At 38.7% G+C, this 16,365-nt stretch overlaps 1 protein-coding gene across 1 annotated transcript in view; it reads left to right on the top strand.

The window, feature by feature from the left end:
- Positions 1–16,365, top strand: part of LOC103255951 (regulatory-associated protein of mTOR-like) — a 138,333-nt gene that overhangs the window by 113,347 nt on the left and 8,621 nt on the right. The window contains exon 6 of the mRNA XM_008053856.2: positions 3,405–3,551. Within this exon, the coding sequence (XP_008052047.2) occupies positions 3,405–3,551 (147 nt within the window). The remainder of the gene's footprint in view (positions 1–3,404; positions 3,552–16,365) is intronic.

The following is a 16,365-nucleotide window of genomic DNA, read 5'->3' as shown; positions in this document are numbered from 1 at the left end:
TGCACTACAGAAATAATATTTCCTACAGAATAATAAAAGAAGTCAGTATGACACTTCTCCTTACCTTTACCTCCTTAACCAGAGAAAACAGCCTTTAGCAGTTTGATATTTCTTCTTTCAGCACTGTTGACATGATCTGTTTGTCTTTGGCACGTTTGTTATGTTCTCACAATGTGTGGTGCATGCTCAGGTGGGAGGACGTGGGCTTCACATTCATAGCTCTTCTTCTTTTCCATACAAAATGAGACTGTGTTGTATATGATATTCTGAGGCTTCCATTTTAAAAGTCATAAAAACCTCTGCCATTGTTCCATGTCAAAGTATATAAATAACCTCAGTCTTTGTCATGGGGCACTGTGTTCTATAATGTGGATGTATGGACTCTACTTTGCCTGTTGATTCCATCATATTGGGTATATTAGGCTCTAGATTAAGACACTCCATTCTGGGATTTTTTTTAGTTTGAGTCTCACTCCATTGCCTAGGCTGGAGTGCGTGGCAAACTTGCAGCCACCCCATCGTCGACCTGCTGGGTGCCAGTGATCCTTTCTTCTCAGCTTTCCAAGTAGCCAGAACTACAGGCATGTGCTACCATGCCTGGCTAATTTTTGATTTTGATTTATTGTAAAGACCAGCTTCACCATGTTGCCCAGGCTGGTCTTGAACCCGTGGGCTCAGGCAGTCCTCTTGCCTCTGCCTCCCAAAGTGCTGGGATTACAGGCTTGAGCCACTGCGCCTGGCCCATTCTGGGATGTTAAAATATAAAATGGAATTTGATTTGTCTCCATGTTACAGTCCATGTGGGCCTTTGGGGGCCCAGGCTCCATCCACTTCCTGGCTCTGCTGTCCTGCAGCTGTTGTCCTCAGTGTAGTTGAAGGTGTTTTACCACATTCACACCCTGGCATGGGTGAGCATGCAGGACGCACTTAGAGTATGGATATTGCACTTCTGATCATGTCCATCTGGCCAGAATTTGGAAGCAGGAGGAGGGAGGAGAGGAGCTTAGTCTGCAAGGACAGACTTAGCTGTAAAGGAAACTGGGCAATGTGTTCAGCTAATTCTGCCATTGGTAACGAAGCAAGAGACAATCAGATATTTAACTAACAGTCTCCACCACAGTGGCATTTAGATAGGTTACAGCTTTTTGCCAGTGAAAATACTGTACATCTTTATGCACAAATGCAAGTATTTCTATAGGATGGATACCTACAGATAGTCAAAGTGAATGTACATTTGAGATTTTTATAAGTAATGCCCAATTGCCTTCCAAAAAAGCTTAATTAATTAACATTCCACTCCACAAAGAATGAGTGTTCTGTTCAATATCCTTCAAAATGGGATAGTATTCATCTTTTATCTTTTTTTCCAGTTTTCTAGATGAAAATAGATAATACGGATGAATGGATGATAGATTCTTATTGTACTTTGCATTTCCATGATTAGTTGAGATCATGAAACTCTTCTCATAATCATTGATCATTCATGTTTCTTTTGTGAATTGCCTGTTTGTATCTTTTGCCTGTTTTTGTAATGCTTTTTGTTGTTGTTTTGTCCTTTGTTCATCTGCAGCAGAAGCTTATGTATATGTACATTCTAGATATAAATTATTTGCCACGTATGTTGTACTTATTTCATTCTGAACTTGCTGGTTGTTGGTATGTGTCTTTATCAGAATTATATAATTTTTATCTTATTATATCTGTCAATCTTTTCCTTTAAGACTTACTAGATTTTGTGACTTGTTTAAAAAGAACTTTCTTATACCCAAATAAATAAAAAAAATTTTTAACTGTGCTTTTGCATTTAGGTTTTTAATCCATACTGACTTTTTAGTGTATAGAATCTCAGATAGCAATATCAAATGGTTAGATTTTTCAATATCACTTACTGACTTGTTCAATCCCCCCTTATGGATTTAAAATGCCTCCTCCTTTACTATTATATATGTGGATCTATTTCTAGGTTTTCTTCTCTGTTGATTTGTTTGCCTCACCCTCACTAAAACCATCCTGTAATATCTTGTAACACAAGTTCCCATTCATTATTCTTTTTTAATTAAAAAAAATTGTGCATTTCTCTTTTGCACTAACTTTATAGTCATTTCATTAGTTCCATTAAAGGAATACCCTGAAGGTATTTTGATTGGGCTTGTGTTGACCTTCTAGATTCATTAGTGAAGAATTGACATCTATAGACTCTTTCAGTGGGTTTATCTATAGCGAACATTTTCAGGTGTTCTCTTACGTAGTTCTGTGGTTATAAACAATCCACCAAATGAAAACATTTGAACAACATAAAAATGGCAGGGAACGAGGAGAGTGTGATCCTTGCCCATGACGTAGGTGCCTGCACACATCCCACACATTCAGGGGTCATCGACACTTTGCATGATCACATCTGGGATGAAACTTACATCTGGTTTATTGCCATGTGTGTCCAAAGCTTCAGCTACCTTGATGCCAAATTTCCCCAGGCCTTGCTTGGTTCTTGCCTTCTATCCTTTTTTCTTGTTGAGTTATAAATAATCCTGTAGGCAATAACAGAAGTAGAGTTTGTGGCTTAACTACTAAGAAATAAACTTGCCTTTTCTGTGAGTTTAATTTCTACCATTTTCTGAGAATTTGATTTCTGCCATAGTTTTACCACTGGCACTATTGATGTCTGAGGAAAGGTAAATAATGAAGATATTCTGTGGAGAATTGCTTAAACATGTTAGCTTTGAGGGAGGATTTTAAGTGTTTCTCTAGTGAGATGAGAACATTCTTTTCTACGTTTACCTATACTCATTAGAGTCCTTTCAGGTGCTGAACAGTACAGTGTGTTCAGGAAGATGTTTTACTTAGTGGATTACTGTTAATAGGTTATTGCTCTGTGATTTAAAAACAATTTACATAGCCAAACCCGTTTATACCTTACTTATGATTTTTAAAAGTCAACTAGAGGAAAAAGTGCTTATGGACATTCTGTGAAATTAAAGGGACAGTGGCATGCAAATTTGATCAACTCTTTGGAGCTCTTCTTCCTTATAAATGAGGTGTGTGTTGTGAGCACGGTGATGTTATGAAGTAAAAGGGTGAACAGAGAAATGGTTTGAATAGCATGTTTATAAGAGATAATATGTAAGATAGCTGTGGACTGCATGGAGGGAGAACCTGCAGTGGGAAAGAAAGTACAGGCTTCTAAGGAGACTGCAGAGGAGCCCCAGGCTAGGGTGTGAACTTCCACAGCCTCCCAGCACTTGGCTCTCCTGGAGTGAAATAACCTCTGAGTAGATGTGAAGAAGTTTAGTATAGATGATAACTCAAGCATCTCTCCAGGCCCATGTGCTGTGCTTCTGTAACATGCAGTACTTATCAGCTTCTGAGATGCTCACGTAACACATGCGCCCTTGTTTCTCTTCCAGAACTACACACAGTACATCCCTCTGTCTATATACGACCTGCAGACATGGATGGGCAGCCCATCGATCTTCGTCTATGACTGCTCCAACGCCGGCCTGATCGTCAAGTCATTCAAGCAGTTTGCTTTACAGCGAGAGCAGGAGCTGGAGGTGAGGTGCTCTGGATCCTGGAGAGGGGGCTGGATTTTTGTCTTGATTTCTCCCAGCGTGAGAAATGGGTGGGAGGGTAGGAGGTGTTGGATGTTCTTTGAATGGAGAAGTGCTCAGAGTGCCAAGGACACAATGGCATCTTCCATGATGAAGAACTGGGGAGTACTTGGTAGAGACTTATGGAGTTATTTTTACATCTCATTTTACTCAGTGTCATTTTTAAGTTGAACTTTAATTAATTAACAGTGATATAATTGATTTGTGTTCCAGTGGTCTCTCTCGATAAGATAAATGTTAAAAGAAAGCAGATTTATTTTTAGAAGAAATGGACCCATATCTACAATACCATAGTCTTCGATTCTACTAGCATCTTTGCTGTTGCCCCAATTTCTTTTATGTTTAAAAGGAAAGAAAAAACACTACTAAGCTAAATGATAGAAAACAAACCAAAACAACTGTCATTGGTAGCTCCTGCTTAAAAAACCCAAGAGGCTGAGTGGTGCTCTGATAATGAAGAGACATTTTGCTTGGTTGTTTTAATTAATATTTGATGTTTAAATTAAACAGTGAATTCTAAAGACAAATTGAAGAGGCACTTTCAATTAAGAGGCCTCCATCCTGTGGCCTGCACAAGAGTGTCAGAATAAAATATTCAGCCTCGAGGGGGTCATAAATTCTGATTGGTTATGGTACAGGAAATTCTCAGTTCAGGAACAAAAATGGTCTTGAGTACGTTTCCTCAAGCATTTTGGGGTCTGTTCAATTTTAATGTATTGTTATGTTTTTAACATTTCATCAGATAATAATGCTGAAACCATCTGCAACAAAATTTGAAATTCTAGTTGGTAGAATTTAAAAGTTAGCGTGTCTACAGTTTAATATTTTATATTTATGAATTAAGTCCTTATGCAGAACATTGCTGAAAGTGACTGATAAATATAATGCCCTTTTTCCATGAAAATGGAACCAAATGTCACAAGTGTGTTTGTTTTTATTCTATAATAAGAAAAGAAAGATCATGTTTTGTAGTATCAATTTTTACCTTGCTTTTCAGTATTTCATCTGGGTTTACTCAGAGGATAGGTTATCTAATGAGCACTAAAAAACTCAAAGCAATGAGAGTTAATTTACTGTTCCTTGCATCAAGTAATAAATATTGCAAAAAAAATGTTTTTTGCATCTGTAATATGTAAATGAAAATGTCAAAGAGTCCTGCCTGATTTTTATACCGGATTTATGGGCAGACTGGTTAAGGGAAAGACCAATATATCAGCCTTAGTTAATTAAAACATGTTAAATATGGACCCTCTCCCCTTTTAGCAGAAGGCCGGTGTTTCTAGCTCATGCATAATATTAAATGTTTACTTTCCAGCACTTTGAGTATCTACTCAGTCAGCCCTGTTTGTGTTCTCTGTATGTTGCCAAGAATTAATCAGCCCAAGACACTGTTTATTTCATTAAGTGCAACAAAGAAGATTTCCATGCATCTTTTTTAGGGCTGGAAAAAAATTTAACTGACTCATTCCTCATAAAGGAGATCAAATGAAAAAAAAAAGTTAACTGAGGTGGCAAATAGATGGCAAAGCAATGTTATACCATATGTTTTATAATTAGCTCTGATTTTTATCTTCGTTCTTTTTTTTAATTACAGTGTAGCTCAGTCTTGTGTTTTTCTATTACATTTACTATTATTGGCTATTGTTCAGTTGGTCTCTTGCATAAACAGCGGAAATGAAAATGATAATATTGGCTCCCAGCTAATATCTTAATGTTCATTTTAGTCATCTTACTATCTGCTGTAGAAACAACAAACCTATGTGGCCTTCTAGGTTTTATTCTTTTAAAATATTATTTCCTTCAAAGCAGCTAACAAATTTCTTTGGAAATGTGCAATATATTTTAATACTTTTTATTATATAATGTGAATGAAAAGAAATTGGTAGGTAGATGATTTGTGCTAGTATTTAAAAAACAGTTAAAAAATGATTAAATATAATGCAAAAAATGGTTACTTGAACCAGAAAACCTCCAAATAATAAACATTAACACAAATATGAGTGACATAAATTCTAGGAGATGATTATCAGCTTTCATATTATTAGTGGCACAGTGCTTGTCCTGGGACTATGAGGTTTATTTATTGTATATGTCTCTCTCAGAGGAGTACTATAGGTAGCGTAGGAGACAACTTCATAAAAGCACAGCATAAATTATTGTGCACAATTGAAACTTCATCATAGCCAAGAAATACATATCTGTCACTCAGTAATCCTCCGTACATTTTTCACTGTGTGATATTGCTTTGTAATTTGAAAATTAGGGCAATCTTTAAGTCTTTCTGCTTTCAAACTTCTTTTATAAACAAGTATTTTTATTTTTACCAAATTAGTATATGCCATGGTTTTTTAAAAAATCATAGTACAGAGGGCTTATAATGAATGAAATAGTCCCTAACCCCACATCTCTCCTGCTGTGACTGTTACCAAAGGCCTTCCTTTTAACCACTTATGTTTCTAGTTCCTCTAGAGGGTGTCTCCATAGCTGAAAATGATACTTCTTGTTGCATCGATTTTAAGTTATCTGTGAGCATTTTCCCGTGATATATACCAGGAACAGTGCTGCTGTTAATAAATTCTGCATAAAGAATGGAAAATTATGTGGAAATGTGACAGTGAAGTTTTCATTAATATTTTTTGTGTGTGTTCATAGTGAATTTTTTTTTTTTTTGAGTTGGAGTCTTACTCCATCTCCCAGGCTGGAGTGCAGTGGCACGCTCACAGCCACCCCAGCGTCAACCTGTTGGGCTCTGGCAATCCTTCCATCTCAGCCTTCCAAGTAGCCAGAACTATGGACACGCACTACCATTCCTGGCTATTTTGATCTATTGTAGAGACTCTCGCTAAGTTGCCCGGGGCTGGTGTCAAACCCACGGGCTCAGGCAATCCACTCATATCGGCCTCCCAAAGTGCTGGGATTACAGACTGAGAAAATTCCTGATTGAAGAGGCTGTGTCACTAGCTATGCCTTCCCACTTCCCCTCTGCCCTCTAGTTATTTCGCTACATTTAGTTTCTCTATACTCTGTAACCTTTGCAGTTTTAAGTAATATCCTTATACTTGCATTTCTAGTTTTATCAATAATAGATAATATATTTTGGTTTTAAGGTTCTTTGCTTCCTTGTACTTTCTTCTGTCTCTTTTTTTCCTCCAACTTCTGTCACCTGCACTTTTATTTTTGTAATTATTTTCTGTTCTCTGACAATAATTACATCTTACATCTTCTACGCTTGAGCGTGGATCAGTTCTATAAAATGACAAGCTTTAAACCATGTTACCTGATTATGACCATGTAAATATTGTCCATTCAGTGGCTAAATAGGGTAGTGCGATTTCCATCTTTATAACAGTTTTTGTTTGCTTTGCTTGGACATTTTCTCTTTTCTTCTTGAATTATATATCTTTAACACTTCGTCACTTTCCAAATTTTCAAAGATAACATCAGCGCGCAGAATATGCCCTTTTCCCAAAGTGTCTTTCGCATCCCTCCCCTGCATTCTCAGCTGACGGCTCTGTGTAGGCCTGCTCCAAGCTCCACAGCTGTCAGCTGGGGATTCCCTTTTTTACTCTTGGAATGCATCCACTGTTTTCTGGATCCCACCTCTTCCTCTTTCTTGATTTTTCTCCTTTGTTCCACTAGAACAAATCCTGAAGTAACAACCTATGAAAGGACATATGGTAGTGATCTTCCTGATACCTTGAGCATTTGTATTTGGAGTGCTTTCAGCTATACATAAAGAAAAATCTCACTGCTGATTTTTGAAAAAAAAAGCAGTTTGTCTTTTTCACTAATAAGATCTCTGTGGCAAATGACTTACTTTTCGGTAATGCCACTGGGGTTAGGCTGTTTTATTTTTCCGTGTTGGCATCCTTAGCTGGTTGGCTATATCCTCTTAGTTGTGATGTGCCCACCAAGCTCCAGGTGTGTCATCTGCCTTTGAGGCAGAAGGAAGCAGGGAAAGGGCAATGCTGGCCACACCTGTCTCTTTTATTAGGAAAGTACAAGTCCAGCCTCTGTATCTGTGGGTTCTGCGTCTGTGAATTCAACTAACTGTAGATCCAAAATATTCTGGGGGTGGGGGGGAAATACCTATACTAAACATGACAGAATTTTTTTTTCTTGTTATTAGTCCCTAAAGAACCATGTGACTTAACTATTTTGAGTTGTAAAAAAAATTCTAATGTATATGTTACATGTCATAGAAGATATGGTTACATGTTATATAGGATTTACATTGCATTAAATATTGCATGTAATCCAGAGACAATTTGAAGTATACGGGATGAGTGTAAACCTACACTCATATAACCTACGTACCAGGTCATGTTATAGTAGGGACTTGGTGGATTTGTAGATTTGGTATCTTTGGGGGTCCTGGATCCAGTCTCCCATGGACACCAAGGGATGATTGCAAATGTAGACTTCCCTTTGGATTTTGTTGGCTAGAGCTGGGCCACAGAGCCATTCCAGCTTTAGATGAGGGATGACTAAAGGGAATGGAGTTGGGAATGGCTATTAGATTATCTGACGGCAACTGTCAGCCACATTGCCTGTGTAAAGTGTCATCCCTGTAGCCACTTATGCTATTGATAGGTGGGTGTGGAATTTTAGGCAAGTCTGCCACCTGGCCTCATAACTGTGACCAAGTCCAAGGATGAAATTAGCTCCATCCAGATAAAAGCCATAGAAGGAATATTTATAGTTGTAATACACAATACATGTGTCAAAGGAGTTGGAAAGAAAGAAAGAGAATTTGAATGTTTTTGTAACACCTTTTATCTCAGATACTAAATCCTTGTCTATAAGCTGGAAAGGAAGGCTGTCTTAAATAAACAAATTCTCCTTGAAATGGTCTTTATTAAGTACTGTCCCTCAGTTCTTCTAATGGATATTTTCAAAGGGCAGTTACTACTCTTACCTTCACAGAATCACTGAAGATAAAGATAAAGATCTTCACTAAAGATAAAGTCTGAAGTCAAATCTAGGTGAGTTTTCTTCTTCAAATGAGGCACGCAAGTGGGTTTGGTCTATTGGCAGAATATAATAATGCCTTTTCTCTTACAGAGCTCAGTTCTGTCCTGGTAAGATTTGGTCCTGAACATAGCCATTTCCTTGTGGTTTAGGACGGGATCCTAGACAGTTTCTTGGTGGTAGCCATGGAAATAATATAAGAACAGGTTTCCATGCACCAGGAAGAATCTGTTACTGAAGTTTAGCCCATCAGTCACAGGCATGATTCTCTTTTTGAGAACCCTTTGTACTCTGCAAGGCTTTTCTCAGGATGCTTCCAAGGAAATGGTGTTTTTATCTGACATTCGCTAAGTTCTTTTTGTGGTCTGGTCCTGCCAACCCATCGCAGTCCATTCTTGCAGCACAGAGACTTGTCAAGTGGTCATTCATTTTCATAGTGAGAAAAAAGCTTGGGTGTGTGGCATCCCTGATCTGCAATGACTTGACCGTTATGTTCTCCATGTTGAAATCCCACATTTGAACTGATATACGATACATTATCCTCATGCATTCATCATTGTAACTAAATTTTACGTCTTGCAAGTAACTCTGACAAAAGTGACTAGCATCCAGGCATCTTTAGGCTTCCTAAAAATATATCATGTCTCACAGAACTCAAGAATTCATGTCTTGAAACCTTTGTCATTCCTTTGCTACTACTATAGACAAGCACATTGCATGTTTGTCATGGAATTCTGCAACAAATGTCAATTCTCTGTGCCAAAGGTTATTGTTGGAAGTATTACAGCATCTGTCTGTGACTTCTAAATGCTGCGATTCTTAGGACACCTGTCAGAAGGTGTGCTTGTTGATCACTGCTTACTTAATTGGAATTTGTATGTGTGAATTTACAAATCTTCCCCTTGAACTTGCTGTTGTGGTAGCATTTGTGGCTTTAGAATAAGGACCCCTGCTACTGATTCTACAGGAACCCAAGGCTTGTTATCTTTACCTTTCAAGTTGTGATTTTCATATCTGTCATTCTTTCTCCTATAAACCATAGTTTGTCATCTGTGGGGTTAGGGACATGAGCTGATGTCTGTTAAGTAATAACTTAATTTTCAAGTGATATTAATTTTTAGGTTTTATAAAGATGCTTTCCTCTTTTCTATGTTATCTCTGCATCCTCTAGCATAAAATATGTATATTTTTGTTTACTTTGATTGTTCTCTTTCATGCTGGAGGCTTGTGATTAATTTACTGTTTCTTATATTTAAGAATGAAGGGAAGCCAGTGCACTGTTGCTTGTGTGCCTATGGGTGGGATGCAATGGCCAAAGGCCTTGCTCTGTCAGAAGCAGATGGGGCACTGGCTTCTGCATGGGGGACTCAATGGATGTCCCCGTGTTATTTTATTTTATTTTCTTCTGGAATGTAAATGACTATACTGGCTGCCTGTAGTTTCCCCCAGATACATTAGTAACTCTCTTCAGAGAAAAAACAAAAAAACCTCTGAGTGCTTTCTGGAGAGGGTGGTAGAGGAAGATCATTGCAGGACACTTGGCTTCAAGCACATAGGTAAGAGGTTGACTCTCCTGATGGCAGGTCTTCAGGTAGCCCTGGTCTTCCAGCCCATACCACTCCAGGCTGTGGCAGGTGGACCAGCTTTCCCTCTTACCTTTTTTGCATGTACTATGGTCGGTTTCAATCCCTTTTCTTAAAGGTGGATCAAAGCTATCTCTGTGTACCTTGTATTTTATTTTTAGTAAGCTATAAGCATTCATAATAGCAAATATTTTCAAAACAGATTAGAATATCTGTTCCCTGATGTTAAGAAACATGTAAAGCCGGGCTCGGTGGCTCAGCCTGTAATCCCACACCTTTGGGAGGCTGAGGTGAGTGGATTGCCTGAGCCCGCGGGTTCGAGACCCGCCTGGGCAGGCGAGACCTCATCTCTACAATAAATAAAAAAATTAGCTGGGTATTACCATACCTGTAATTCCGGCTACTCGGAAGGCTGGGGCGAAAGGATCATCGGAGCCCAACAGGTCGAGGCTGCGGTGGCTGGGAGCAGCCACTGCACTCCAGTCTGGGCGACAGAGTGAGACTCCAACTCAAAAAAAAGAAACATGTAATAATTCCATCCCCCATACATACACCAACAGAAGAGAACTGCATTTGTAATTTCAAAGAAATGCTGCCATTTTAACTGTTTATGGCAGAAGAGGGGGTTAATGTAAAAACAAATAAGTAGTAACCCCTTCCATTGGAATCCATAGAACTACCACCCCAAAACCTAGCTGGAGGAAATAAAGCCACTATGAAAAATGGAGAATTGAATGGAGCAGGGCTGGTCCTTGGAATGACCTGGTAAGCTGACTTGCTAACCAAAGATGGAAAAGGCCATGAAAGCAGTGGAGAGAAAAGCCTCACTCTGGCCTCACTCAGCCCAGTCTCCCTGGGACTGTGCTCCCACCTTCTACTTGGCCCCTCTTCTCCCAGTGCCCACCCACAGGAGTGGTCCTTATCTCCCACAGGACAAGCCCAGTGCACCTGGCAATCCTTTGCTTGTGGATACTGTTTCCTTTGGTTTGAGCTACATTTTATAGTTGGTAGAGTATTTTTACATTATCAGTCTGTGCAGTTGAACTGAACTTAATCTCCAAGCTTTTTGCTGTTTCTGTGTCCCTAAGCACCATCCCTTTTCGTGGTTTGTAGGGGAAGATACAGTTCTTGTCTATTGGCACCGTTTACCACTCCCTTTCCTATAATTTTAAGGCTTCAGGAAAAAGAAAAGTGATTTCTCTGCATAAAAAATTTAAGAGCCCTCACCACTGATGGCATTAAATGAAATTCACAGACAAAGCAAAGCGTATCATTTCTACTCTCAGCTTTCAGAGTACAACTAAAATTCTATTTCATAAACACTTTCCTGAACCTGAATTCTTCCTCAGCTGACTTAATACAGTACGTTCTTACACAATGAATTTGACAATTAATTATGTATTGTCGTGTAGTATTTCTTCTATTGTTGTCAGCTGCGTTTTAAATCTATTATGTAAACCTGTCAAGAATACCTCATATTAAGTTGATGCTCAGGAAATATTTATAGATTTGGCTTGATAAATGCATTTGTGAATACACTATCTTTAGTTGTCTTCTTTAGATGTGTCTATGATACACTGAATCTTTAACTGATTTGTATGAAATGTAAAAAGAAACAGAAAAATTATTAGCCCTAATCCATGAATACTTGCAATTTGCAATTGTTTAAAATGGACAGGTTAAGTTGTAGAGGTTAATTTTTTTTTTAAATTTCAAGTGTCTTAAAGTATTATCAGAAATTGTTTTAATATTTTGGACCACAGATGATGGCCAGCACCCTGGGATACAAAACAGGATGCCACAATTCCCAGAAAGTCCCTACTTTCTGTCACAGGAAGGTTCTCTGTGACTACCACCTGAGACTGTGGCATTCACCCTGCCCTCACTCTGAGGCTGGTGGGCATTGAGGTGATAACCAGATATTCTCTCACAGAAGATCCCAGTGGCACAGGGCAGTGCAGCTTCTGGTGGCAACAAGAAAAATGACTGAAGATGGAGCCTTGTAAGAGGAAAAGGACAAGTGGGAAATCACCCACCTGTGTGAGGAGAGGACAAACATATCACTAAGTGCTTTTACTTAACACTAAGGTCAGAAACAAGGAAAAAGTGTTTTTTCTCATGATTCCTCTTTAACATTGCACAATAAGTCTTAGTCTATGCAAAAGGCAAGGAAAACAGAGCCATACAGATTGGACAAAAAGAAATTAAACTATCCTTTTTTGAAGATGAAGTGCTCACCTGTGTTGAAATGTCAACCATAAATAATCTAAATGATATTTATGTAATACTCCATCTAACAACAGCAGAGTACACATTCTTTCCAAATGTCCATGGAGCATTCATCAAGACAGATCATATTCTGAGTCATAAAATAAACCTTAACAAATTTTTAATAATTGAAGTCACACAAAGTATGTCCACGATAGAATCTACTGGAAACCAGTAACAAATGACAACAGAAAAATCTTTGAAAAAAGAAAACAAACTCATTTCTAAATAATACATAGGTCAGAAGCCTCCAGGGAAATAAGAAAATACATAGAATTGAATGAAAATGAATATGCGTTGAGGATGTAGCTAAAGCAGTGCTAAAAGGGAAATTTATTGCATGAAGATATTTATATTAGAAAAGAAGAAAGAAATCAAAGTAGTAAGTTCCGACTCAAGAAACTAGAAGAGTAAAATAAACCCAGAGCAATCAGAAGAAAGGGAATAATAATGATTAGAAATAATTGAAATTGAAAACAAAAACAATAGAGAAATATTAATGAAACAAAATGCTGATTCTCAGAAGAAACCAATAAAATGGATACATTCCTAGCAAGACTAACAAATATAGAAGAGAAAAGAATCAGGAATGAAATAGAAAATCTCTGCAGATCCTGCAGCATTTAAAAGAACAATAAGGGGATATTATGGACAACTTTACATTCATAAATTTGATAATTTAGAGGAAATGGACCAATTCCTCTAAAACCTCAAACTACCAAAATCCAACCAAGATGAAGTAGTTAATCTGACTAGTCCTAAAACCATGACAGAAATTGAATTTGTAATTTAAAACTTTCTGAAAAATCAGTCTCCAGACCCTGATGATTTCACTGGAGAATTCTACCAAACATTTAAAAAGAATTTACACACCAGTTTTACACAATCTCTTCCAGAAGATGGAAGGGTTGGGAACACATTCCAGTTTATTTTGTGGGTTTTTATTTTATTTTTTTGAGTTGGAGTTTCACTCTGTCGTCCAGGCTGGAGTACAGTGGCACGCTTATGGCCACCACAGCCTTGGCCTGCTGGGCTCAGGCGATCCTTCAGCCTCAGCCTTCCAAGTAGCTGGAGCTACAGGCACGTGCCACCATACTCGGCTAATTTTTTGATTTATTGTAGAGATGAGGTCTTGCCAAGTTGCCCAGACTGATCTCGAACCCACGGGCTCAGGCATTCCTCTCACCTTGGGCTCCCAAAATGCTAGGATTATAGGTGTGAGCCACCACGCCCAGCCCCCAGTTTATTTTATGAGGTCATTTATTATGATGCCAAAACCAGACACACAATTCAAAAAGAAAGAAAAGAAAGCTGCATGCCAATATCTGTCGCAAACTTAGATACAGAAATTCTCAACAAAACAGTAGTGAATCATTTGTAGCAATTTATAAAAGGAATTGTACTTCGTGACTGAGTAGGATTTATCACAGGTATGCAAGTCTGACTCATTATTTAAAAATCATTTAATGTAATTCACCATTGCAACAAACTAAAGAGGAAAAATCATATGCTCTTACCAACTGATGCAGAAAAACCATTTAACAAAATTAAACACCCATTCGTGATTCAAAAAAAAATCTCTTAGCAAATTAGGACCAGAGGGTATTTTTAAAAATTTGATCCAGAGCATCTATAAAAAACCTACAACTGTTGTTATACTTACTGGTAAAAGGTTGAATGTTTCCCCCCTAAGACTGTTACCACTGTTAATGCAACATAAGTAGTGGAAGTTCTAGCCATGCAATAAGACAGGAAAAGCCATCATCAGTTATCAGGGAAATGCAAACTAAAACCTCAGTGAGGTATCTATCACTTCACACCACTAGGATGACTGTTGTCAAAAAGATGGATGATAATAAATGTTGGTGAGGATGAGGAGAAATTAGAACCCTCAAACGCTACTGGTGGGGATGTAAAATGGTGCATCTGCTTTGTAAAATAGTCTGAGAGTTTAAGACGTTAAACTTGGGTTACCATATGATCCAGCAACCCCACTCTTAGGTGTATACCCAAGACAACTGAAGACATATGTTCACTCAAAAGTTGTTCACAAATGTTCATAGCAGCACAATTCATAATAGTAAAGAAAGTGAAAATATTCCAAATGTTCAGCAACAGATGAATGGTTAAACAGAATGTGGTCTATCTGTATAATGCAATATTCTTGGCCCATAACAAGAAGTAAAGTATGATACATGCTATAACATGAATGAAACTTGAAAATATTTTATTAAGTGAAAGAAGCTACCCACAAAAGGTCATAAATTATATGATTCACTTATGTGAAATGTCCAGAATAAGCAAACCTATGGAAATGGAAAATAGATTAGTAGTTGGCAGGGCCTGGGTGGGCAGTGGAATGGGAGTGATTGCTAAGGGTATAGAGACTCTTTTTAGGTTGATGAAAATGCTCTGAATTAGATGGTGGTGATGGTTGGATAACCTTGTGAATAGACCAAAATCCACTGAATTACACACTTTAAAAAAGTAAAGAATTAATGAAGCACTAAACACTTTCTTTAAATGAAATGCAAGAAACTTTGCCATTGTGAAATGTACAAGTTAGGGTACAGAGGGTATGCCTTGAACTTCTTACACATAGACAACTTCCTGGGACTTCCATTTTTCAGCAGTGCTGGCCCAAGCCTCTGTGTGCCTGACGTAGCCAGCTAGAGCATAACTGGGCTCTTCTGCTACGCCATGGAGCCCTTTCTTTCTCTCTCTCTCTCTTTTTTTTTTTTGAGTTGGAGTCTCACTCCGTTGCCCAGACTGGAGTGCGGTGGCTGCTCCCGGCCACCGCAGCCTCGACCTGCTGGGCTCTGGTGATCCTACCACCTCAGCCTTCCAAGTAGGTGGAACTACAGGTGCGCTACCACACCCAGCTAATTTTTGATTTATTGTGGAGATGAGGTCTCGCCAGGTTGCCCAGGCAGGTCTCGAACCCGCGGGCTCAGGCAATTCACTCACCTCAGCCTCCCAAAGCGCAGGATTACAGGCTGAGCCACCGAGCCCGCCTGGAGCCCTCTCTTAACAAGTCCCATCCTAACCTCACTGCAGGAGGGCTCAACTATAGGTTCAAGCTATGCCTTTAACCTTCCCCACAGACACCAGTGGAATCTCTCCTCAGAATTCCTGTGTCACTCATATTTGAATTCCTCATAGTATTGTGTGATTGTATTGCAATCATGTAATTATAAGACAAAACCGTCTTAGTATTTTGTCTCTTTCATCCATCCATCCATCCTTTCAAGACAGTTTTTTTCAGTATCTCCTCAGGAATAATAGCAGGGATATAGCAAAAAACAAAGCACACAGACCCTTTTGTTACTTTCCAGTGGTTAAGCAAAATACATACATTTATTTATCCCCCCTCATACAATCACTTATATATGGAGAGGAAAATACATAAAATAAATGTGAAAATATAGTCAAAATGTTAAAAATGATTGACTCTAGATAGAGAGCATACAAATGTTCATGTACTTTTCTATCTTTCTCTGAGTATAAATTTTTATTGTAAAATGTTGGATAAATGTTGCTGCTATCAAGCTTCTTTCCTAGTTTGGGAAGCAGAAAAAAGCAAAAATTCATAATGAATATAATGAGGGCCAAGTGTTGTAATAAAGAATCAAGTAGGATGAGGAGCTGAAGAACGATGCGGGCACGGGGAGGTCTTTTCTAGGAGGCAATGTGTAAGTGGAGCCCCGGCTGCAGCAAGGGCGTAGGCTACGTGGGTGTGGAGCAGGAGCAGTTTCAGACAAGGGCATCGCTGAAGCCTGTGGGGCTCCTGGAATACACAGAGACGACGGTCTCAAGTTGGCCAGAAGGCACACTGTGTGGGACTTGCTAGGTGCTGGCAAGGGCTTGGGATTTCATGCTGAAGTTCTGAGTGTGGTAGGAAACCCCTGAAGGGGCTGGGAGTGGGGAAGCCAGAT

Source organism: Carlito syrichta, unplaced genomic scaffold (assembly GCF_000164805.1).
Source record: "Carlito syrichta isolate Samal-C Ts95f unplaced genomic scaffold, Tarsius_syrichta-2.0.1 Scaffold288757, whole genome shotgun sequence".
NCBI classification, from domain to species: Eukaryota; Metazoa; Chordata; class Mammalia; order Primates; family Tarsiidae; genus Carlito; species Carlito syrichta.
Note: the sequence above shows the minus strand (reverse complement) of the source record. Positions and strands in the feature narration are given on the sequence as shown.